Source organism: Labrus bergylta, chromosome 13 (genome assembly GCF_963930695.1).
Source record: "Labrus bergylta chromosome 13, fLabBer1.1, whole genome shotgun sequence".
Classification (NCBI taxonomy): domain Eukaryota; kingdom Metazoa; phylum Chordata; class Actinopteri; order Labriformes; family Labridae; genus Labrus; species Labrus bergylta.
In genome coordinates, this window is record NC_089207.1 from 28,202,644 (window position 1) to 28,229,160 (window position 26,517).

At 39.0% G+C, this 26,517-nt stretch overlaps 1 protein-coding gene across 3 annotated transcripts; it reads right to left on the minus strand.

Annotated features, from left to right (window-relative positions):
* Positions 1-7,708: 7,708 nt before the first annotated feature.
* On the minus strand, positions 7,709-26,426 carry atf2 (activating transcription factor 2). Of its 3 annotated transcripts, none has more exons than XM_020634499.3 (12): positions 26,353-26,426; positions 25,652-25,724; positions 24,737-24,833; positions 24,531-24,649; positions 24,311-24,439; positions 23,725-23,903; positions 22,518-22,632; positions 19,168-19,275; positions 16,283-16,525; positions 15,708-15,917; positions 12,618-12,723; positions 7,709-9,562 (listed from the first exon to the last, which is right to left on the minus strand). In XM_020634499.3, exons 2-12 carry the CDS (start codon positions 25,697-25,699, stop codon positions 9,342-9,344), a joined length of 1,575 nt encoding a protein of 524 aa, XP_020490155.2. In that variant the 5' UTR covers positions 25,700-25,724; positions 26,353-26,426; the 3' UTR covers positions 7,709-9,341. The 3 variants fall into 3 exon arrangements, with proteins under 3 accessions (XP_020490155.2, XP_065818184.1, XP_020490156.2); XM_065962112.1 differs by lacking the exon at positions 26,353-26,426 and adding an exon at positions 25,888-26,346; XM_020634500.3 differs by lacking the exon at positions 19,168-19,275.
* Positions 26,427-26,517: the final 91 nt, after the last annotated feature.

The window sequence follows — 26,517 nt, forward strand, 5'->3', positions numbered from 1 at the left end:
AGTCTTGTCTTAGATTTACCAGCAGATTTATATACTTTTAGAATGTTGAAAAGCGGGAAGAGAACAAACTCAAGAACCAGTAATTCTACACACTGTGTGTGTTTTTTAATAAGAACTGTCCTCTGTCTTTGCACAAGTGAAAGTGTTTATAGTATATGCCTAGTATTGTAATTTCTTGCTTTATTTCTTTTTTATTTCTTTTTTACTTTTTGCTATTTTTACTTATTATACTCCTGTTTTTGAGCTGTTGTAACAAAGAAATTTCCCCCAATGGGGGATCAATAAAGTTTATCTTTATCTTTATCTCTCCAGTGCAACGTACCTCATTTAAATACTACTGTAATTGTACACTTTCAAGAGAACTTGTTAAAGATCTCTGTAAGACCATAAGAGTGGAGTGACTGCGAAGTGAAGCACAAACGCTGTTCCAAATGACTGAATCTTTTACTTTGGTTACAAACCATAAAGACAGATATTTATCCTTAGATTTTATTCTTCAGGCTGTTTTTACTGAGGTCTGAGAAAAAAAGTGAATCAGAAACAACACTAAAATGTAACACAAAAAGGAATCCATCACGATAACCACTGACCACAAAGTGTTCTCAGAGTGGCTCGATAAAACTCAGGGTACAATATGGCCCGCCATGAAATGATAGACGGCGTAATGAAGGAGCTAATGAGGGGGATCAGGATCACTGCAGAGCCAATAAATCAACACAACGGTGCCTACAATGATATAGGAGCAATAAGTAACACTGGTCAGTGAGCAGGGAGAGGACCGGGGTAAGGGCTGAAGGGGGGGGGGAACTGCAAGTCAATGTCAAGAGCATGTTGAGGATGTTTAATGGCTTTTGAAAGAGCACAGAATAATTTACATGCAGAATATGAAGTATTCTGAAACATCATCATAAAGAAATCAGATTAAAAAAAATATATTCTCATTTCTGCAACTAATAAAGATTCTTGACATATCTCTCTAGTTGAAATCAATCGTCAGATCCTGGGCGAAGTGTCTGACAATCAATGAAGCTTTGCACTGATCAGCAGTTGTTGGAGAAGATTCCCTTGTGTAAGCATGTTCAAGCCAAAGGTCAACCAACACTTGAGCGCAGAGTCGACTCAGGAGGAGGCGCCTCAGCAGCTCATCTCCAAACCATTCAGAAGTAAATAGTCATCACGCTGAGATCAAAGACAACTCCACCTCTGTTGTCATCAGTGAATCGATGTGTATGAATTATGAAACAGAATCAAACATCAGGACATTTTCTTTCAAATGCTGTCATGAACAAAGAATATGAGGGGTGAAGACAGCCGCTTTGATGCTTCATCTTTAGAGGAAGAAGTTACAGGTGAGGAAATGTGAGCCGTTTAAGTTACAAAATCTTAGACAAGACAAAGCAGGCAGTTTTCTGTCTTTGGCTGATCTTAATAAATCCCAATAATCAAAAAAAAAAACATTCATCATTTGTTCCATAAAGACTCTGGCTTTGTTTTGTTTTTTTAGCTCAAAGCTATTTTGTCTTTCATGAAAATCTGTAACAGTGAAACACTTCACAAGTATAAAGTGTTTTCTTTAAAGACTAAAAGTTTCATAAATTGTGAGAGTTAAATTGAAACTGTGGTAAATGATGAATGTGCAGGGACTATTTTCAGAAGCGTATTGATACACGATTAGCGTTCTACTACGAGGGTTCTTGAATCTGAGGCTGAAGACCTTGATTAATCTGTGTGGAGAGACTGACTGTTATTAAGGGTAGGAAAAAAAACTTTGCTTTACTTTCAATAGGCTAAAAAATATTCAAATGAACCCATGAGAGAAAGAGAAATCAAAGCTAGGTTTAACTGCTAACAGTACAGAGTCAGACAACGTGTCAGTCTGTCAGTAGATATTGCTGCATTGACATACAGCAGCTAGAGTGTGTGGCTTAAAAAAAGTAATCAAAGAGAATATCAGCTTTGGAATCAGTGTGTCTTACACGTGTGTTTTGATTAATTAGAAATATCAAACATCCCCCACCTTATCATCCAAGATACAACTGTATTCACTCGTCACCTTTGACCTTCTGTTGTTAATAAAAATAAGAATGAAAATAGTCAATCACACAAACAAGCCAACAGACATGTATCCTTCTTCTAGGATCAGATCAAGATAAAGAAAGTAACATCCATGAATGTCACAGGGTTCAGGACGTGCAGCTCTGGAAGTTGTCATTCATTGGGTTACTAACACAGAGGGCCACTGTAAGGTAAGATCTGTTATTGTAGCTGAAGTAAAATACCAGCTAGCATTACTCTCTGCATCCTGAACTTTGGGCTCAAGGTGCCAGCTGGGGCAGAAAGAACAGGATTAGAGAATTAAGGATTTTCTTTGGGTCAGAGGTGGAAAAACAGGATGTAAAAGCTGCTTGAGTTATTTTTGAGGCCTGATTTTCAATGACATAAAACGTGTGAGAAGGCTGGAAATAACACCTTCAGATTTCAGACCTTTATTCAGACATTCAACAATCACCGGTGACTGGACTTACATGTATTTTACAAAACTGAATTCTAAATGTTTAAAGATGTGTAGTTATGATTACCAAAATGCAACTGTAAGACACTTCAAAGAGAAGTATTTATGTCTCCTGAATTTAGATGTCTACAAAGATACAAATAATTATAATTACACACAAAAAAAACCAGAACAAAATGATTCAAAACAACACCAAAGAGACACAAAGAAAGCAGAGTATGACATGTCTGTTGTCTTTGTAACAGAGGTAGAGGCTTTTTTTTAAATAATCTCTGTATGCATGCTGAGAGTGGACCAACATGAAATATTAATAACACAATTTAAAAAATCACAAAGGAAATAGAACTGAGAAATATAATAAGCCGATCACATACAGTGGATGTAAATATCAGCAGAGACGGATGGAGGAGACCCCAGAACTGCACGATAGTGGTGCATGGTTGTGCCCAGGGGAGGGATTGGCAGAGCTCACTCAATGCACGTGCCCACTGGGGCTTTCCTTTCACCCCCACAGTGCACTGAGTGATCGGTGATACAACCATATACTACTATTAAATAGATGCACTTCTTTTGTTAGAGAGTCAGATATGTCTGGCTCAGTTGCTCACAGATCAGGAGTAAAAGCAAACAGAGTCTGTACAAAGTATTTAAAGGTGACCAAGTGAAGTGGTTATCAGAGTCACATGGAGAACATATTAAATCTTATTAAGACTTTAATGAAATGCTCGGACTATGCAGTAAAACCATTTGAATAACAATGGAGACCATCTTTGCAGGCAGCTTGCATCGTGCCCCATGTTTGGTTTGGGACACATTCAACATATTTACATAATCTGAATTAAATGTAAATCAAGCTGTTTCATCTCTGTCTCCCAGGACTCAAGGGGTTAAAACATGTGCTCACAAAACAGCACCCCTCAGCAGGGGTAGAGAGACCTCATTGTTGAAAAATCTGGAGTTTTGAAGCCTGGAGCATCTACGATTCAGCAAACCTCTGCGTTTTCATAAATGTACCCCTGATGCCCCCCGAAGGAAAAAAGGGCAGCCTGTTTGTATTTATGATACAATTCACATAAATGAGGCTGTTTGGCCTTAATCCTAGCCTAATTAAGTGCCAGTCTGCTGAGGCAGACCGCTAAGGGCCAAAGCCTAATACCTGTCGAATTATGGGAACAGCTGGAGCAGTCGCCTGTCAGCAGATCAGCTCCACATTATTATCCTGCGCATTTATCCACAGGCTGAAACAGAGACTCTAACCTCTTTATGTTGGTTCAGTTCTTTCCCAGTTAGGCTCAGTGAGTATGTGTTGGCCACATGAGAGATATGGAGACAGTGGATGTATGTTGGAAACTGAAAAAAAAGATGCTTTTTGAATTACAAACCAATATATGAATCTCATTCAAAATAAAAAAATCTTTGTCCGTCTGAAAGCGTCTCCTCCTCCACAGCCAGAATATGTTGATACCTCTATAAATGCCATGCATTCATTAATGAAACCCTCAAGAAATTAAAATGAAAATCATTATAGAATGAATAATGAATAACGCAGGGCTGTTTGCCGGGGGGAAATTTAATTAATCAAACAATCAAAATGAATAGTCTGCATATGGAGGTGAAGAAGAAGAAGAAAAAATCATCACTGTGATGCTCCACTTCTTCTCGCCTCTCTTTGATGAAATTTCAAAGACCCACATCTGTATTGTAGCATCTTCCTTTTTTATGGCTTTGTAGGAAAGAATTGTCAACCCAAAAGTCTTGTGATGCTATGCCAATGCTGTGACCTACATAGTAACATTTACAATTCCCCCCTCTGTGATCAGCAGCTAATCAGGAGCGCCTTGTCTAAACAGTTAGAATGTGTCAGTGTGTTGGGGGGCAGAAATCTGTCTCGGTCAAATGTTAAAAAAAACTAAAACTGGCAGAAAAACGTTTTTTTTTGTTTTTTTTATCATTATCAGTAAGTCATCACAATTCTTACATTTAATAGAAAAAATACAATCTTAAAAGAAAATCACAAGAGCTGAATTATTGAAAACCTGAATCCACTTTTTTGTTTTATTGTTGATTATATCTTCTCTTCACAAAGCCTTTCTTCCCTTTATTAACAAGAACATGTGTTGTGTTTGTCCCATTTAAAATGTTCTCTATGTTGCCATGAAAAGCAGATGCATTCAATCAGAGGCTTTGTTTGGGGGATTGATTTGGATGTAACGCCACCTGCTGGACACTCAATGCTGGTGCAAATAGATTAATCAAAGCGATCAAAGGGTTAATTGAAGCTCTGGATTTATATTTTTGCCCATCAAAGAGTTTGATATATGTAAATATGTTCAGATCATATTTAATCTGCATGTATTTATCATAAGGCAGTTCACTTATATTGTCACTGTAACTGCAGCCTCTGTTGTTGTGTGGAAATAATTGGCAATGAAAACATGTGAGACTGTAAAAGGAGAATGCATGCAGGTTAATTATACAAGTAGAGTCAACAAGTCGATATTTAAAAAAATGTCAACAATGCCTCCAATAGGTACTTTAGTAGGTAACTAAGATGACATCTTATTTTACCACTGATCATCTCATTGACTCTTGTAACAGTCCATAAAGTGAGAAGACAGTGTGGGTGTGCTGCCCCAAAGAAGAGCACATTTATATTCTGGCAACATCATCATGGTTACTCCTTTTCAGCTGTGTTTTGTGTCCACTACAGTCAAAGTCAAGTTGTAACAAGGCAACATTAAGTTGTACAGCGCCTTTCATTGCCATAAAGCATAAAGACGCTTCAGATATGACAAGTTAACAAGTACATTTAACAAAAGCTGTTCATATGGACTGAAAACAGTTAATATGGACTGAATTAAGAGTGAAATTGTTTTAGGCCTATTTGAGGATTATAGAACATATTTATTGCCCTACAAATATGCTCTTACAGCAGTTTACGCTCAAAGGGACATCTTACTCCAAAACCGAGTGTAGGCTCAAACTTACTGTGTTAAACTAACAGGTCATGTGACTGCATGACTGTTTTATTCCTGACTGAAGTTATTCTTTTTCATAACTGCTCTTTGTTTGAGCTATTATTGGAATTTGGATTTGTTTGTCTGACCACTGGGGGGCACTGTGAACCCAGTGACCTAAACTGTATTTAAGTTGTGCTGAATAGCAGCAGTTGATGAAGCTGTCTTTTCAATAGTATTCTCGAATAATCCACCTTTCCCAGTCTATAAATCCTGGAACATGGAAAGAGATGAGTGATTTTTTTTTTTTAACAACTATTCCAGCTCTGCCAACATGGTACATTAAGATGTCCTGGCATAAAGAAGCGGCTCGTTTATGTGCTTAGAGAAACTGTTGTTATAGCTCTGCCTTCTGCTTGTGCCAAGATTGCTCACTAATGAATTGGTAGGAACTCATTTATTACGACTTAAGAACATAAAAATGTATAGGCCAGTATAGGCCTAGCTGGATAAATTCATATAATATTTACTTCCAACCCATTCTACACTCATAGCTTTAAAAAAAAAAAAAAAATGTACTGTTCACCATCTGAGTCATAGTTCAGCTGTGAGCTAGCTGCAAGCTGTAGCTATTTTAACTAATTAATGCTTACTGCAGGACAATTTAATCTGAAACAACAACAAAACACGATTTGCTTGAAGGTAAGGTAGGTCTAAAAGTACCTTCATATTGAACCTCATTAATTCAATTCAACTCAATTCAATTCAATTTTATTTGTATAGCGTCAACTATACAACACAACAAGTGTTATCTCAAGACACTTTACAAAAGAGCAGGTAAAAGACCTTACTCATTGTTATGTTACAAAAAGCAGGTAAAAGACCTTACTTATTGTTATGTTACAAAAAGCAGGTAAAAGACCTTACTTATTGTTATGTTACAAAAGAGCAGGTAAAAGACCTTACTCATTGTCGGTTAACATTACAAAAGAGCAGGTAAAAGACCTTACTCATTGTTATGTTACAAAAAGCAGGTAAAAGACCTTACTCATTGTTATGTTACAAAAGAGCAGGTAAAATACCTTACTTATTATGTTACAAAAGAGCAGGTAAAAAGACCTTACTCATTGTCTGTTAACATTACAAAAGAGCAGGTAAAAGACCTTACTCATTGTCTGTTAACATTACAAAAGAGCAGGTAAAAGACCTTACTCATTGTCTGTTAACATTACAAAAGAGCAGGTAAAATACCTTACTCTTTGTCTGTTAACATTACAAAAGAGCAGGTAAAATACCTTACTCATTGTCTGTTAACATTACAAAAGAGCAGGTAAAAGACCTTACTCATTGTCTGTTAACATTACAAAAGAGCAGGTAAAATACCTTACTCATTGTCTGTTAACATTACAAAAGAGCAGGTAAAATACCTTACTCATTGTCTGTTAACATTACAAAAGAGCAGGTAAAATACCTTACTTATTATGTTACAAAAGAGCAGGTAAAATACCTTACTCATTGTCTGTTAACATTACAAAAGAGCAGGTAAAATACCTTACTTATTATGTTACAAAAGAGCAGGTAAAATACCTTACTCATTGTCTGTTAACATTACAAAAAGCAGGTAAAAGACCTTACTCATTGTTATGTTACAAAAAGCAGGTAAAAGACATTACAGTGCTTGTTTGAATTTACTCTATAATGGTTGGTCCAAATGAATCATTATTATTGATTAAAATATCCAGCAGTGTCCAGAAGTTGTAATATAAATTAGCTTATATTATTCTCAGCTAAATTAAGTATTTAGTGCTGATAGTATATCTGTACTTCAACTGAAGTACAATGTGGATTATGTGTTTTTACATTGTGATTGTTTTACTGCAGCCAATAAAAACATGATCAAATATAGAACAGTTGAAGATAAAGCACCTCATGGCTGATCACTCCTCCAAATATGGTTAAATCAAGATCATCCACAAGGTGGCAGAATATACCACAAGAAATGTTTGAATGCGCCAGAAACGGCTTTCCAACATGTCTGTTACACCTCAGTCACAATACAGTGGTGTGTGTCAGATGTGTCATGATAAAGGAACAGTCAGTGTTTCATGAGTTGGGCTTCATCTCATTATCCTTTTGTTAAAAATAAATGTGCTATTATTTGCTTGTAATTAATAAATTCATATTCAGAGGTAATTTATGGTGAAATGAGGCAGTAGAATAAAATAGATGAAATGCAGCATTTTAAAGAGATATTAAAAGGTTTATTCCAACAACTTATTGATTCAAATTTATACAGAACTTTCACAAGTTACAAGTACAATTTCAACACAGTATCACACTCCGTTTTCTTTTAGCAGTTTAGCCCAGGAAAAACAAAGAAGCAAAGTCTCGTAAACTTAGAACCACAACTCAAGTTGAACCAACTTGTTTAATGATATTTATCTGACCGAGACATTTTCTAATGAACAGTTAAATTCTCGCAGAGAATTATTATCTCATGCAGATAGCACAGAACAGCACAAGTTTAATAAATCATACTTTAAGTAAAGGAGATGTTAGCTTCTCTTCAAACTACACAGTAGTAAGCTGGTACAGACTAAAAGAAAAGGCTAATGGACTTCAAGGAGTGGTGTTCTTCTTCTACTGTTATTTCATTGATAAAATGCTCACAATTCTTACAAGCAGTAGTGGTGCTTTATTTAATATGTGATTCTAGTTCACATCTGAATATTTCATTTGACATGAAAAGGTATGAAGTCAGGCAGAAAGAGGCCTTACACTTTAAAAGCTTTTAAGATCAGTTTTTAACTGCTAACAGAGTTCATGTGATCGACTACTGAACCCAGACTACTCTTAAAAAAACAAAGTACATAACACCTAGAAAGATCACACCACATGTTATTTACAATGTTTTCTAAAAAATGTCATCGAGAACTGCGATCATGATAACAGCTTAATGTCCTGAAGTGTTTCTGTGAAAGACACTGAAGCGGTTAACAGTCACTTAGAAAGCAAAGACGGTATACAAAGAGATTTCTTTACTGAAAAACTATGTCCATGAGATCCTTAATCTGAGAGAGCAACTCAAGACAATCTGTGTAAAAAAATGTACGGAATTACAAAAACATTAATGGCACTGAATGAAGTCAACATCACCATGATTGAGTAATGGAAAAGATACTGCAATCCTACAATCACTGCTTCAGGAACAATCAGACCACAGATGGAATGTCGATGAACTATCACACGTTTCTAACAAGCTCTCCTCCTTAAGACTTTTTTTTACAAACATTCAAACTGCACAATGCGACTACAGAAAAGTTTTCAAATGTTAAAGTCTGATTCAGCCATTTACATTTGTGTAATGTGACAGTATTCCAAACTACTCTACAAAAAAGCTGCCAGTACTTAACATATGTGGACTGTCAACTCTAAGAAAGATAAACCAGTCATCTCTCAAAATGTGCAAAATGGAAAAAACACATTTCCAAATAAAATAAAAGGAAAAGTGACTGCTCTTAATGTAACTTCATCATTAAGATAGTGCTGAGAAAAAGTCAGGAAAAACAAAGTGAATCAATTATGAATGAGCCACCAAACACTTTGGTAAGTTGTCTAACAATTCACTGATCAACCTTCGAAAACAAGATGAATAAATAAGTCACCTTACACCTAAAGTGCCCGTTCTTCTGTCTTCATCTATTTCAGAGAAAACACATTGCATGTTCAAAAAACAAATAAATGAGGAATAAAATCAGTGCAGTCACAACTGAAGCTGAGACACAATTTCTTTTCTCAATTTTTTTGTCATAGAGATCAAAAAGGTGACAGCGCTCCAGTATTGACGCTTGACAAGGGGGGGGTTGGGATGATCAACTCCCTGAAGGCTGGGTCTGGGCGTCGCCCCTCCGCAGCTCATTCTCCTCTGTGCTCTGGTTGGATGTAGAGTTGGTGGCGCTGGACTGGGTCGTGGAGGAGGAGGAGGAGGAGGAGCTGACCCCGTTGGAGGTGCTGACGGAGCTGTGCTGGATGGCCTCGTTCTGGGGGCTGCTGGGGACGGACATCTCCTCGCAGCTCTCGTCTTTGTCAGAGACTGTGTCGGGGAAAAGGATCATAATGTTTGGATTTGTCTTACAGTACCATTTTCCTGATATAATCCAGGATGTCTCCGGGAAGCTCTGACACACTAATCACATGTAAAACACCGAATCGCATGTGGTGTATGCAAACGCTTTCATTAATCCCCATAATGCTACTCCCGCACCCCTTCCCTTTAATTAAAACTCCAATGTCAATTTAAACCCACATCATAAGGGTGCACTACATTCTGGGGCATGTGGCACTGTTTCCCATCCCTAACTGCATTCTCATTTGTTTTTTTGTTACCTTGCCAACTACTGCAGCGACAGATGATTACAGCACCTGATTTTAATGATGCTCACACTGGAGAGTAGGGAAGACTTGGAGTCGAAATGCCACCAGCTGTTAGGCAGTTGCATTGAATTAATTGGATCTTGATGAAAAAAAAAAAACCTACTCTCATGCTCTGTTTCGTAAAGGAATAAGGAGCAGAGTGATAATTAATATTGTTAATGATATCAAGTCACTTGTTATGGCACTTGGTAATTAATGACTGAGTTTCATTTTTAGTAATGTAAAGAGTGGATTCCTCAGCAAGAGGAAGCGATTAAAGCTCAATACAAATGTGTCCACATTAGAGACTTCATGGATGGACTTTGACCGTGTGATTTAGTGCAAGTGGAATGTCAAAGCGCTATAAACTCCCTCGCTGTTTTACAATGCAGAAGGTCAACCTCAGAATAAATCAGCATGGTGGTTTTGTTCCTTGTTCAAGTGAGCATTATTACTCATAACGATATTACAGGGAGGTGAGCTGATGTATCATAATACTCAGAGAGTTTCGGGTTCCCTGCGCAGCCGGAGCGTCTTTCTGCTCTCTTGGTTTCTGAAGTAAGATTCACTCCGAGCAGATGGACAGCTTAGTGTGCCAAGTGAAAGCGTGTCCTGGCTTGTTTGTGGGGTTGTCTGGGTAATTTCCTTCCACCTGCCATGGCTTCGCCTGGGCAGGACGATGAAGGGTATTACCAGTCCTGGAGGGCAGCGCTGCCTTACGGGATATGTAACACTGAGAAAATGGAGTGCTTGATGAGGCCTTTACATGAGGGCCACCGATAAGTCAACATTAAGTACTGAGCTTTACTAATGAGCCAGATAGACTCGTTCAGGGAATCCCAACCAGAGTTTGTGCACCAGGGTGTACTTATGAAGGTGCCAGGTTGGGAAGTTCTACACCAACTGAACTAAACTGCTAAAATAAATGTTATAAATATATGAGATGATCTGTCATTTACACAGCCTGAAAGTACGCCTGCACAATTTGACCGAAAAATGTAATGTTCACTATTATGTTATGATTCAGCTAATCCTCGTGTTTTACACTTGTTCCTCTCACTAAATGTTTTTTAAGGAGTACTTTCTGCAGCACACGTTCCTCGCTCTTCTCTCTTCCTCACTTATTGTGATATCTTAAACTGCAGTCACCTTCCAAATTGACCAAATGAATCTGAGGGTATCTGATTGTTAGCTAGGATTGCATGTGGTCAGTGAATTGTAAATGCATGGCCTGTGTGTCCTGCTCTCCATCTGCTCAAATGTTTGGAACATGAACATACAGATTTTGTATTCATTGCATTTCAGGCAGTCTTCCGCCATGTGGTTAATGTGCATGTTTATATCATGATGAGCCCTTAGGAAATTACATGAATGGAAAATAGTTTACAAATGCAGACTTTCCCAAACCTATTTTAACATTGTTGACAGCTCTATTGTAAGAACTATTTCAACAAATCGCGCTTTAAAGAAATCAATAGTGTTAAAGAGCTTGACGTTTAAATTCAGTCCAAAAGAATACATTTGGAACATGATGGGTAGAGTCAGACAAAAAGGAAGTTTTGAACCACTGGATTATTCCCTCAGACAATTATTTTTACTCTCACACAAGTTGGCTCTCATTCTTGGCTCATATTAAATCTAGCCCACCTGTCATCATGAGCCAAACAGATGAACTGGCGTATTTGGGTATAAGGTTTTATTTTTCCAAACAAGGTAAAAAAAAAAAAAAAAAACACTTCCTCAAATGTCATCCTTCAGAAAGGTCTACCAACACAGGACAGACGTCCTTATCAAATGCACGAGAAAGATGACCCAATTCATCTGCAGATCTCGCTGAAAAACAATCCAGACGAAACCAAATGAGACCTGGCTCTGACAGCCCGCCGTAGCCTGGAAACCATCAGTCCCATAACACCCATGACGTGTGTCAGAGGGACGCAATAAGGGATGCCTAATGAACAGCCTAGCTGGTTGGACGCCCCACAACCAGAATGCTCTGCAGTCTTGTCAGACCCTCTGCTTTAATGGACTCATTTCAGACGCAATCATTGTCAATACAAGTCAGAGGAGGCTTTAGGAGCACAGTGGAGAAGTGCCTTAAAGCATACTTGCTCTCGTTGCATACTGGCTCATCTGTGAGAGGAAGGCGAGTTATGAGCTGAATATCAGAACGACAGAGCCCCAGTGAAGGGAACCAAGAAATATTGATGATATAATTCTACAGGAGACCATATGATAAAGAAGAGCTGGCAGAGAGACGGCACTGTGCAGGTGGACTAAATAAAGAGCTTTAATCGTCTACAATTTTCAAAATGAACATGGATATGGCTTTAAAAATATATATTATTTAACAATGGTATGTAGTGTTACAAAAAGAGAGATCTTGCTTTCTTTTCTCAAACATTGAGATTCTGAAAATCCTTCCTGCAGACATTTCTCGTCATTCTTTTTCAGACAAATGTTTATTTTGGTGTCAAATCAGAAAACAATTTCTGTTTCCTGGGAGCCACCTGTGGCCTCCTGAAATAACTCAGACCATGCTTTCAGTTTCCACACCAACAGTGGAAATAAATATCCCAACTTTTGCAAAGTTTCTCAAAGAAATGGACCTCATGTGTCAATATTTCTTCCTGTTAGGCCTTAAGTAAGACACGTCTGATTAGTGGTTAGCCGTAGCTCGTTTCAGAGCCGTTTCACTGGAGGCCTCGGGCTGAGAATAATGGAGCATTACTCACTGTGATAGCCAGATTTCTTCTGCAAGGCGGTTACGGGGCAATCTTTATGAGCCAGAAGAAGCTGCTTCAGCTGAGCCACTTCGTTTCTCAGCAGGGTGACTTCATTCTGAGGGAGAGAGGAGACACAACAGCACTCACTGAAATTGGTCAATATGGAGCATACAGTATGTCAGACTATAACCTGAAGACAAATAGACGACACATGCAGACAGCTCAAATCTCTGAGACAGATTTTTTAAAAACCAGGGAGAGGCTGTATTTTGATTATTTTTTGATTATTTTTTTCATTTCATTTCAAAGTCTATATATCATCGTTGAAATTGTTAAGACAATTTTTGATACTGATTTTGAGTTTAAAAAAGTCCAATGTGGACATTTTTGATGAGGATCACTGTATTTAATAATTTAAAAAGAAAGGGGTGATGTAATGTAGTGTTGTAGTACTTGTGGTCTCAACACCACTTTTTGAAGGTCTCGCATTTTTACTCAGCCTTGTCTTGGTCTCGGACTGGTCAGACTCCGGATTTTAAATCCAATTTTTCCACGTCATTACTTTAATTGGAAGGAAAATACCTGTTTCTAGAAGAACTTCAACAGACTTTTTATCCCGGCCGCAACGTGTGTTACGGTCTAAGTGAGTGACACGCCCACTGCACACAAGATGATGATTTTTCAGTGATATTTATGTTCTTGTTCTTGTTCTTGTCTTGCTCTCACCCTGCCTTGGTTACGGTCTTAACTTGGTCTCGATCCCTAAATGTTTTGGTCGGTTACTGCAATCTTGACTACAACATTTATTGTTTCAAGATTAATCTTTAGCATTTAGCATCTTCAGCTCTTTAGCATTATATTTATTTTTTTTATTTACTTTTACAACTGTCCAATGTATCCTTACTGTATTTTAAGCATCTTTAAATGTGCCTGATTCCTTTAACAGAAGCTTGATTTAGTTTGAAGACAAAACAGGATCCCAAACCACAAACTGACACAAATTAAACAAAAATCCATACACAGATACACAAAGTAAATGCTGAATATTAAAACCAAACTAGACTTGAATGTGGCTTTGTTCTCTCTCTCTTTACTGTGTATTAAGAGCTGAACCCTTAACCTCCATTGGGTTGATTAATGAGATCACAGGGTTAAATTCTCAGGCCCTCCTTACAGTAAGTCATGTGACCACTACATTACTGCTGATAAACTCCTCCATGAGAAACAGCAAACACAGGGAAAGATAATAACATAATGGATGTATTCAGAATAAGGTGTGATGCACTTCTTCTTTATGTTGTACCTGCACAATAATTATGGGCCTTCACTGGCTTCAGACCAGCACATTTGTCAGAGGTGAGCTGCGCGGTTTTGTCAGAGCAACTTTGTAGATGCTGCCCAGATTTACACTCTCGTGTCGTTACAACTCCCGCGGGAGCTGGGGATTTCTGCATGTCGTAAAAGGGAGCCACATTACGCTGAAGGTGACTTTAACTGGATTTAGAGCGGCCGGGAGCCCGCCGAACGCCCAGTGGCAGATTTAAGCTCCTTCCCTTCTCCTTTAAAGGACTACGGGCGGCTCAATCTATTAGTCTAAAAGCAGCCAATTTATTTGATTCCATCTGTTTAGTCTTGCTGCTGCTGGCAGGGCTGAGCTATTGTAAGACAGATTTAAAACACAGCTGGAAGACGCGTATGTATCACATGTAGCCAAAGCTGTATTCACTTAACTACCTCCATGACTGCTGCCAGTTTATACCATTATAAACACAAAGCATCCTTTGACAACATGAAGTGTCTCTCTACTCTACTATATGGAAACATATATGATAGACATCCACACAAAGGTCAGAGATGTCAACATACATTACACACCGTTGTGTCCTCGGTTAAATGTGAAAAAAAATGTGCAAGAATACATCATACTTCTTCAATAGCACATTTTTGATTTTCCAAAAACTCTGACCCAGAAGATGAAATAAAAACAATATCTTCAGCAGTATCTTCATTGATCTCAGGCCACAGTTTTATTGACACCAGGATTTTAAAACCAGACCAAGAGTTAAACTGGAGTTTTTAACTTTGTGATTTAATCGAAATTGAGCAAATGGGCCTTGGGTGATGCTGGGAGCCCTGTGAGCCGCCTGGTCTGACACCTCATTAAAAAGCCAGTTAAGGATGATGTTAAAATAATTGTGCATCATTAGAGGCAGTTTCACTGATCAGCTGGGCCGTGTCAGCATGGTTTTTTTTTTTTTTTTTACAAAAACTGCACTGCTGATTAATGCCTTCATATAAAGCGCCTTTTTATTCTCTGCCACATGTTGTTCTCTTCTTTGTAGTTAACGCATGATGCAATCTGTTTATCACCCCATTCACTCACCTATACTTCCCCTTTCATCCACCAATATGTAAAAAAAATATATATATATCAGCAAGAGCGCCCATGACAAGTGGTGATAACTTGTTTTTGAAGCAGATATTAACATGAACCCCTCTCTCTCCCCGCTGCTGTCTGTCCCCTCCTCCACCCTCCACATCTTATTCTGCTTTCAGAGAAAAATAAGACAAGAGAGCAAATAAACACCACATCTCATTTAATTGTCTGGAACACCGATGTGCCGCACCCCCTGCTCACACTTATCAACAGAGACAGCAGATACATGAACTGTTTCGAACTTGTCAGCATCAGATCCTAATTGCTCGCTGCGAAATGAAGGTTCAAAAAGACACCTTTCCCTGGGAGATTTTTGAGGCCATTCAGTAAACTGCTGAGACAGAAGCGAAGACACGCTTGTGTGCGGCTGACATCTGGAGGATACATCTTTATTGACAGGGACGTATCGATGTAAAGGGCTCACACACCGCTGCTGTCACACGGCAGCTCTTCTTAATCGGCTTTAATGACTTCATCAACACAGAAGGGAAAAGTGTGTGTGCACACACGCTTTGCACCAACAGCACACAATAATAAACAGACATCTGCATGCATCCCTACACACACAATACTGACACATTGATGCAAAAGAGCATAAAACCAAAGAGAGGTAAAGTATCTGTTGTGACATGCTGTGGCTGTGAGGAACAGGTGAAGAGTACCTGTAGTTGTCCATTGGTGGAGTTGAGGTCATCTGCCTTCTTCTCGAGGGACTGGACCCACACTTTCCTCTTCTGCCTGCAGCGAGAGGCCGCCGCTCTATTGCGCTCCAGGAACTTGCGCCGCTTCTCATCGGGGTCTTCACTTGTGGTTCTGCGTCGTCGACCTCCTGTGCTTGGAGGGTTTGGAGGAGGAGGAGGGACTGGTGAAGCCTGAACAGTTGCAATAAAAACACAAGACAGAGAATGGCAAAACAAAACCAATGAAATATCTGTCATGTGTAGCACTAAATATTATATTGTTGCACTCAAAATACTGAAGTTACTGTAACTAATCTCCATACGTGAAGCTAAGATGACATTACATGGAGCACCATTTAAAAACCTGGTAACATGTTAGTTTAAAAACTAAAGGAAAAACTATAAAATCCAGTGTCAGTTCATATGAAAACAACGGCCATATTTTCCTTAACTTATTTTCCTTATTTTAAGTTAACTCAGACAATGATGTACCTACTGTAACTTCTGATTCTTTCTTAAAATGTTTTTCTTTGTCCTTCATAACACATCATACTTACAGGGGTCTCTGTGGTGGAGGTGGCTGGCTGCTGAAGAGTTTGGGGTGAAGGTTCCTCAGTTATGGGAGGCTGAGGAGGTGGAACAGGAGACAGGACTGCCATCGGGACTGGAGTCGTAGCCGGGGTCGGTATCGGGGGTGGAGCAGGAGAAGAGGGAGCAGCAGTTACAGCGCTGCTCTGGACTTCAGCACCATCTCCGTTTGTTACCTGAGGAATCTGCTGGCTTATTGTTGTTTTGAGATTCTGGGGAAAAGAGTTAGACACAGAAAAAACTGTCATGAAATGGTCAAACACTGAAACAAAAAAGTCCTTATTTTGAGTAAAAGATTAGCTCAGATGAACACAGTTAACATAAAGAACAACGACCACGACCTTAATTAGACTACATCAAACCAACTATGATGCAACTTGCAGCAGCACAGAGGTGATCCATGAGAGCATGTTTTCATTGATTTGCATTTGGAGATTTTCCACCTTAGTCAATGAAATACAAACGACCGAGTAGTGATCGGACCATTTTGACAAACAAACCTTAAGGTTACAGAAATCTTTTGACAGCTTTGTTTCAGACATTAAATGAATTTAAAAAGTCCAGAAGTCATAAAAAAAAGTCTGTGTGCAGAAAGAAGTTGAGGAAAGTTGTACTTATTAACAAGAACAGACCTAGCATGAGTTTATGGCAGTTAATGAACAGACTGAAACATCTTGCCTCAATGAAGATACTTAGTTTGAAGCAGTTAGCAGAGAACTTTGCAATCAAGGATGCTTACTATATGTATAGAAATATATAGGTATCCTCCGTTTGTTGTGGTGATACATTTTCCACATCATTATAAATCTTTCAAATATGTTTTTAAAATTTATATGAAATCATTAAACAAGAAAAACTGACACTGAGTGAAAATCCTCATTTATTTCACACCCTGCCTTCTTTCAAGTATGATCAACATAATCCTGCTGTCCAAGGCGAGCAAGCAGAACACCTCAGACCTTAATCTGCATGTTTTTTCGGTTGTAATCATCGCAGGATAACAAAAGTCATGGGCAACAACAGCCAGAAAGGATCAAAAAACACATCTTTTTTAAAACACATTGATTGGACTTCATATGACAAACGAAAGCACTGTCCATTCATAGAAAGGATTCTCCTACAGATCGCTGTCCATGATTTACAGGCCAATTCCTCTGGACTCAAACCCAGAGCAAACAAGGTGAACGTGAATGAGCCTTTGGAAGCAATAACAAAGTGAGAGGGAATACATTTACATGAGAAAACAGAGGAGCACATTATTCTAACAACTACCTTTGCCAGACCAATCTATCTACCAAATTAGTTTATGGTTAATACCCTTCCAGAAGCTCTTCTGGCAGAAACGAGATATTATTCTCCTGGAATGGCCCATAGAAAGAGGGGAGAGCCAGTCAGATTCATATTTCATCTCTGCCATGGAAACCTCATCAGTGTAATAACCCTCCATCTCAGGGGTTTTATTCAACCATCTGCTACTATATTACTTATCTTTATTTTGCAACTAATTAACAGCATAATCTTCTAAATTCAGCAAGTTAATTATCATTATTGTGGTCTTTGCAGCATCATCAGTCCTTGTAAAGTGCCGTCTCCGCGCCCCCCGAGAACCGGGTGGGGGTGGGGAGCGGGCAGGTTGAGCGGGGGTCTGTTTTTCTTGACGTGTGCTCATTAGGTGTTTGCTGATGAGCTGAGAGCGGTGGGAGGTGTTATGAGTATGGGGGGGGGCGCGCGGCACAGGTCAGGCAGGATTCTGCTGAACAAAAGGTTCCATGCAGGGTGAGGCCGTCTTAATGTGCGTGTGCCAGGATGCCCCCCAGCTGGCTTTCACTGGTAGCCCCCCTCCGGTTGGCCCCGGTGACGGCATGCTGAGCACAACGCTGTCTACGCGTTTGTCATCTCTGTACCCCCATGATCCCCAACAACTCCCCTCCCCTCACCCTGCCTTCTTACTGTCCTCCTCCTCGCCAGTCAGGATCAATTCTTCCCTCCCACAAAACACACACACACACACACACACACACACACACACACACACACACACACACACACACACACACACACACACACACACACACACACACACACACACACACACACACACACACACACACACACACACACACACACACACACACACACACACAGTTTATCTGTTAATTTTAACAGGCGGAGCATGCTGCGAACACTTACAGGTTCTGTGATCCCTGCTTCATCACTTTGCCACCGATCTCCCTCCCAACACTTCATATCCCCGCCCTTCAACTCTCACGATTTTCAAAGGACAAACTGTTACAAGACTGCGATTACATCTTCTCCCCACAGAGAAACACCTGGAATATTTGTGCATGTTAAAGCTGGATTATTCTGAGACAGTGAAGTTTAAAATATCCCTTATTTAATGTCCTACATTTGTGCCATATTTACTTGTATCCTGCTATATGTCTTATGTTGTGTTTTTGAATATGTTTGAATACTCTGAATTTCTATGAATGTTGCTTTAAAAAAATAAACGTGCCTTTCTTAGTATAAACATTCTGCTTTGAAATTAACTTTTAAAAGCGTTTGATTAATTTGAGTCAAACAAAAAATTAAAGTTTTGTAATTAAGTAATATGCTAAGAACCTTTATAATAACGTGGAGGATGGTGAAGTGAATTTATTAAAGGATGGTATGAATGATCATAAATTGACAATACGCCCAGCCTTTCACTAGCGCCCTCCTCTGGTCAAGGAGAGTGACAGCTCCCTTATTGTTCATGCTCACTTTTAACTCTGATCATTATTATCTCTCCGATGGGAAATAACAGACTCAACATTGAAATAATATTTGATGTGAAAGAAGAGATAATTAATACCAGCTTTGCTTCTGTTTGGGCGGGCTGCGGTGGCTGTGGTTGGGGTTGTGGCGAGGGAGGTCCTGGGATCCCGGGGACGTTAGGCACTACGGTGACAGGTCTGACAAGCTGACGGCAGAGACACAGAGATAGATGAGCAGAGAGAAAATTAGTCTTCTGCAATAAAAAGGCAGGCAGCACTCAACCACAATACACACACACACACACACACACACACACACACACACACACACACACACACACACACACACACAGCCACGGCGGGCTCTCGGTTTCCTCATATCTCAGCCTCATTAGGTTGGATGGCCTGTTATTTTGTGGAGGCAGCGCCACATGGAGATGCAGAGTGCACGCTAATGAACCTCTGCCTGCCTGCGTGAGAGCATATGGACAGGGAAGCTGAAGAGAGGATGGAGAGACACAAGTCGGAAGGCCAGAGCCAGGCCTCCTCTTGCTGCAACTGACAATGAGAAAGAGAGAGAGAGGGACGGAGAGAGAGAGGGGAAGGGGGAGAAGATGATCGAGGGAAAGAGAGGCCCACTGGTGGCTCATGTTCTCCATCTACTTTTGCCCTCCTTTCCTTGTCACCAGCGTTCCCAGTCCCTACAGATTTTAGAAAGAAGAGGGTTTTTTCCCCTGCTGTGCCACTATCAGGAGATAATCATCTGCTGCTCACTGTTCCACACAGACAATCAGGACTTTACACGACAAGCTTCCACATGGGGGAGATCAGAACAACACCAACAGGACCTTCATTTACAACTAATTTTCAATATTAGACACTGTCATGGGTGGCAGTTGTAATTGGTTTGCAAAACATAGCAGCAGCATCATCTATCTACTCTGCTAGGAATCAAGAGTGTTGATTCTAATTGTACAAGGACAAATAGCAGCACAGGATCCTGGACAGGAGCCTGCTGAGACTTACCAAAACACTGTGTCTTTGCCACAGTTGTACTCCAAAACTCCATTATTTCGATAAACCTCCAAAGCTTTGCATTGGCTGCCAAATCGGAGGAACCAAAGTCGTAAATAGTCCCTCTGTCCAAGTAGTCTGAAGGAAATATGTGGTGGTAATGTCACTGCTGCAGCAGTGTAGTCTGAATGTCATTTCACATGGGCTTTAATTTTCTTTTAGATCACTCAGTACTGAGGCCGCAGCAATCTGGTTTCAGAGCCAATCATAGCACCAGTTCAGCCATCACATTGGTGTCAAATGATATAAAACTAGCACTAGACACGAAGCACCACTGTGCTGCTCTTTTTATAGATTTGTCAAAAGCTTTTGATACGGTCGATCATCACCTTCTTTTAAAGAAATTAGATGCTATTGGGTTGGATGGAAATGCATGTGCCTGGTTTCAGAATTATTTGTTTGACAGGTGTCATTGTGTTAAGCTAGGTCATGCTAAATCTGAATTTTTGCTCATTAATAGAGGTGTGCCACAAGGTTCAATCTTGGGTCCCATGCTCTTCATTATTTATGTTAATGGAATTGTTTCTTCTTTGAATGGTTGTCATGGCCATCTCTATGCAGACAACACTATTTTGTATTGTACTGCAGATTCTGTACAGTTGGCCATCAAGAACGTGCAACTTTTAATTCTGTCCAAGAATATCCCATTAGCCAAAAACTGCTACTTAATGAGATTAAAACAAAATTTATGCTATTCTCGAGAGCCAAAAACATTGATTACGAGAGTGTACGCATAACTTCTTTAAATGGCTCAGACATCTAGAGAGTAAATGAGTATAGATATCTTGGCATGTGGCTCGATGAGGAACTCATTTTTAAGTTCCATGTAAAAACTCTTGTCTCCAAGTTGCGACCGAAAATTGGCTTTTTATAGAGAAACAAATCAAGTTTTCTGTTATCGAAAAAGAATAATTGAAGCTGTGTTCTTGTCAGTGATGGATTACGGCGATGTCATTTATAGACATGCTGCAGCTTCAACTCTGAAGCCTCTGGACGCCGTGTATCACTCCGCCCTCAGGTTTATGACTGGTGATAGATTTGACACTCATCACTGTGACCTGTATGAGAGGGTCGGTTGGCCTTCTCTTTTATATATCTTTAAGGCTCTTATTGGAAAACTTCCACCTTACATCACAGACCTGTTGGAGTGGAATACGGGTGCCTACATGACCCGTTCTTCTGATTGGCTCGTTCTAAAAGTCCCTTGAGCTTTTACTGAACTCTGTAAATCTGCATTTTCTTTTGATGCCCCAAATTTGTGGAACGCCCTCCAGCAAACTCTAAGGATCGGAGTTCTTCCCTCTCTTCCAGAGTTTAGGAATTTGATTTCGAAGAACTTCGTTTCAAATTGTAACTGTTTTAAATGATCTCAGTGGTTTTTGTCACAGATTCTGAGTGTTTGTTGTGTTTTTGCTTGTTTTACTGTGCTTGTAATCTCGAAGGCATTGGAAATGAGGGAAACCTCAGTGTCTTTTCGAGAATAAATAAAGGTCTGAAATGAAATGAAAAATGTAATTCACATGAACATTCATAATTTTAAATATGACTCAGAAAAAGTTGACTTGTGCTCATTAGAGCATGCAGTAACTCCACAATCCAGCAGTTTTGTTATTTTGCACACAGGACTACAACAATAATCTCTGTTACTCGACTGGAGGAGAAAATACTCATTAGGTAGTTCTCTGTTGACCTTAAGCACAGCAATCATTGAACAATAACACCTCATGGTTTCTTCAGTGGTAACTCTGGAGTACGGCATGTTGATACAGATTAACATTTACAATTTTAACTGCATATGGAAGGATCTAAAGGAAGATCATAGAGTAAAAATAATGATCAAAGAAGCTACGTAGTCTGAAGGGTTTTTTATGCTTGTGAGTGAAGTACATACACGCTTCCATAAGTTTGAGCTACTCATTCAGAACTCGGATATCTGGTATAAAGAGAGAAACTTAACCTAGCAGCTTTGTCAAAGGAATGAAAGTTCAAGATCTGACACTAAATTTGGAGATTTTGAAGCCTTAAGCTTATTTTTATAGGCCAATATTAATGAGGTGCTATCATTAAATATAAAATAACTTAATCATCACATTAAAATTTTAAGTGTCAAACTCTATCTGCTCTTGAAGATCATGTGCTATGATTAAACAGCTAATAAGTACACCTTGATGTAAAAGTGTGCAGTGAACAAAAGCTGAATAACTAATGTTCATGTTAAAGACTTCTCCATTAGTAGAGTGAGCGGTTCGCTGAATGCATCAACACTTCTGATGTTCTAAGACAGTCACCAAACGATCAGATTAATCATCAGGATGTCACATTTCAAAATTCACCTTTAAACTCATACAAACTGAAAAACAACATTATGACTCACAGGGATCGCAGTCGGGATATGTACACTTGAGCTTGTTATTGATGCAGGTATGGCGACCGGCACGGTCTGACCATTAGGCAGCTGTAAGAGCACAGGGAAGGTGCCAGACACTGGGCTGAGGGGGACAGAAAACACATTCCAGTGAGGAAAACAACAAAGAACTTTGTGAATAACACTAAAAAACAGTGTTACAAATCAGAGACGGGTATGGATACAGATACACCAACATCATGTCATATCAGGCATCAGAACTTGTGGAAATAAAGGGTAACTAAAACAAAAGCCAACTCAAAATACACCTGTTGTGTAAAAGGTTGCACTATAACTAGGACACACATTTGTTGTCATATTAAAACCCCATAAGTGACATCAGTGTTACACAGATATGGACTTTTGGCTCAAACACATTGGTGTTCAAACATGAATACAAAGATTTTATCTGAAATAAATCTTAACTGTGAAGATGTTTTTTTTTTCCATCTACTCTGAAGGGAACATTTTGTATTATCTACTGGTTCCTTTTACATTACATTGAGGAGTTTTTGGGGTCTTCAAAAAAACATTTTATAAACCAGCTTTTGGTCAGAAAAGATGACCTATAGAGATGTTTGCTGTAATCAGATAACATTAGATTTGACACATCTGATATAAACTTACATGCAAGCCGGTTAGTTACTTACAAGTGTTCATCACTATCTTCTTGTTTTAGTAAGAAATGCTAGAAGTATGAATTGTGTGGGATGCAGCATAATTGCCGCTGTGGATTTGTTCCAGACTTAAATGATAATGACCGTTTATGATGGATATTTTACATGTATGAAAAAAATCATCTGGTAAACTCTGGAATTCTGGTGCTTTACTGTACCAGTTTATATTTCTTTTTACTTGAGTCAACCGTCTCTGAAGCTCAAACAAAAGGAAGTATCTAGGACTATAAATACCAGCAACACTAAACCATGCCATCATTTTGACAAAGATAGATTTTGAAGAATCACTTAAGCATATTTTAACTGGAGCGGCAAGTCCATATCTGAGCAATGCTGATTTTGATCATGAAAAAATTACTGAGGAGTGCAAAAATGAAAACAAAAACAAGCACATGCCTTGTGAAAATATGAGCTCACAACGACAAAACGGCACAAATATAAATGATCAAAAATAAGAGATGACTATGTTTTTTATTAAATGGACATTTTGAGTTACTTACACTATAGGCCTATTAGTGGATGGGACTTGGGTAATAACAGAGCTAGATGTTGGTGATGGGAGCGCTTGCTGTATTACAACACTAGCCTCTGTGGTTGCTAGAAGTACATTGGGAACTTGGAGGGATGCAGGATGGACTATAGTGGATGTTGGCAGTGAGGCTGGCTGCAAAGATATTTCCTGAAAACATCATATAAAACCTTAGCTGCAGGAATTGTTTAGTGAACAAGAGACTTAACGTATCATGTTAAAATGATGGCCAGATATCACTGTATTCTACAAAAAAATCAGGATTAAAGGAGATTTACAAGTAGAGAAGAAAACATAACTAAGTCATCGAACATCTCCACTGAGTTTCTATTCATAACAGTTTTTGTGCAGCACTGTTAGTATTATTTTACAGCATGATCCACAAGTAACATCTTCAAGTCACATTACAACAAGCAAATTATCTGATCCATTACAAAATTAATATTCATGCCATTAAAACTTAAATTACAGATTAATTTATAAAGAGAGAGAGAGTCCACTTTTTAAACTCTGTGATTACTATAAATATCAGAAACATTTAACTCAAAAGGCATTACCTTGTCATCACTCGTGGTAGATTCAGGGTGAGGCAGAGGGCTGTCTCGATGTGCCTCCATTGCTGTTGGCACCTCAATTTTGTTGTTGCGTATGATAGGCGTTGCAAGAGGCGACAAGTCCAACGGTAACTAGACAAATAAGAATAGATTTTCTCCATAAGATGCTAACTATGTCACCAAGAAAAATAAGATCATCTGTAGACAGGGATTTTACAACAACCTTTTTAATTTCATCTTCTGTTGCTTTTTTGAAGTCATGGTCGAACGGACTAGCAAGTTCATTGAAGAGTCCAACCTCCTCACAATTCTTCAAAAAGCGAGTAGGTGTTGGGGTTTGGTCTGCAGCAGAGGGAAATCTTTAGTACGTAGACTGTGATGGGGAGTATAGCCTTAACGTCAACACATGTAAACTTCAGGAGTGCTCACCAGCAATGATAACAGTGTCTGTCCTTGCTGGACCAAACTTCAGTGTCATCTCATGTTTGTGTTTGTGGACAGCCAAGTGGTCCTCATTCGTAAACCTCTGTGAACAGTCAAAGAAGATTAAGACTCAGCGACAGAACGATAAGGTACGATCAGCTTCAATCTCTCTACTACAAATACACAACATCATTTTCTCAGTGAATTTTAAGATTTAGTTGCAGGGCTGCTGCTTACAAAAACATTGGAAAGTCCTTTTTTTTTAATTTGATGACTTGTCCTCGGATTTGATGACTCAATACATCACTTTTTAAAGCCAAGAAAAATGTAAAAATGTAACAGAAATTGAATATCAGGCGGAGAGATGTATTTACAGTCATGTAGGGCCACTCAAGAATTTGAAGATGTCATGAAATAAATAAAATAATGACAAAAACAATAAGAAACATTTTCTAGTGTTTTGTAGCAGTCCCCTTTAGAAGTCCAGTTCTGCCATTTCCATTTCAAGATTTAAAAAACGTTATCACATTGTGACAGAAAATGATATTTGGTTAGAGGCTCAAACAAATAAAAAAAAAATATTAATACAATTAACCTTATGTAAAATAATACCATGAGTAATAAGTAATAATGCAATCTACATCACTGAAGCGCAAAGTCAACTGAGTCTTGCATTGTTACATATAATTAAAGCCCTGTCTTCTCGAGGGTCCCTGTGTTGAAATCCAGCTGTAACATCTTTCCTATGTGAAATATAAACTTTGATCAGTGCCATCTGGTCTCTGGATCTCCGTACAGTATATAAATCTGCCAGCCATGGTGTGCTGTGATCATTGTAACTCAAGGGAATCTGGAGGTTTATTTCAGGGTAGTTTGCGCACTAACTTGGGGCATAATAAACGTTAAGAAGAGATGACTTACCTGTCCACACCCAGGAGCAGTACATTGAAAAGGTTTATCATCACTCATATTAAGGGATTCCTAGTATGTCACCCTAAAATAAAACAGGAAAAAGCACAGGAAAAAAAATTCTAAATCAGACCAATAACTGCCTGATCAATAAGGACTAAGTGTACTTTAATATCAGGACTTTTGGTCCTTAAAGAGGTAGAATAAAGCAATGTGACAATAGGAGCAGAAAACATCAATTGGCTTACATAGAACACATTTGAAATGTATGTAGTAGCACTGTAAATATCCTGATAAACTGCAGCTGGAGGTGTGGACAAAGCATATGGCTGATGGGCGGTTGCTTGTGTTGTTTACATCACGGTATCAAAATAAAAGCCGCTCAGTTCTCGTTTGGTTTGTTTTGAGCGTTATCCTTCACTGACCCTTAAACTGCTTTATGTGTTTTAAATATTGATAATTATTAAGAGAAAGCTCCGCAGAAAACCTGCACCGTGATGACACACAGCGAGCATCTGTTCAGAATAACGTTAGCCTGCGTTAACATACAACCGGCGCCATGTTTGGACCTAAATATCACTTTAAACACAGATGGCAACGTTTATTTTGAGGCCGTTAAATTGTACTTATAAACATCACACTATACCCGACAGATATCAAGCATTTTACGACGGCTTATTATCCATTCGCTATCAGTTTCTGTGGTCACTTACCCCTCAGCCACAACCCTTGATTTCCAAAATCCCACGTCTGTACCAAACTGTCGCGATCGCACCATATGCATTTCCGCATACGTCACTTACAACTCGAGGAAGGATGGTCGAATCGGATTTGTTTTTAGATAAGGTAACAGCAAGTAAAATACACCTTTTCAAACA

Bases quoted from the DNA above. Each gene is read 5' to 3' on its own strand.
- atf2 (XM_020634499.3), bottom strand. From the start codon at position 25,699: ATGAGTGATGATAAACCTTTTCAATGTACTGCTCCTGGGTGTGGACAG. The intron at 16,526-19,167 runs GTATTAATTATC...TCTTTTCCCCAG, and splicing joins CCCAAACAGAAGCAAAGCTG to AATCTCAAAACAACAATAAG. The intron at 12,724-15,707 runs GTACTCTTCACC...TCTCTCCCTCAG, and splicing joins CCACCAATGGACAACTACAG to AATGAAGTCACCCTGCTGAG.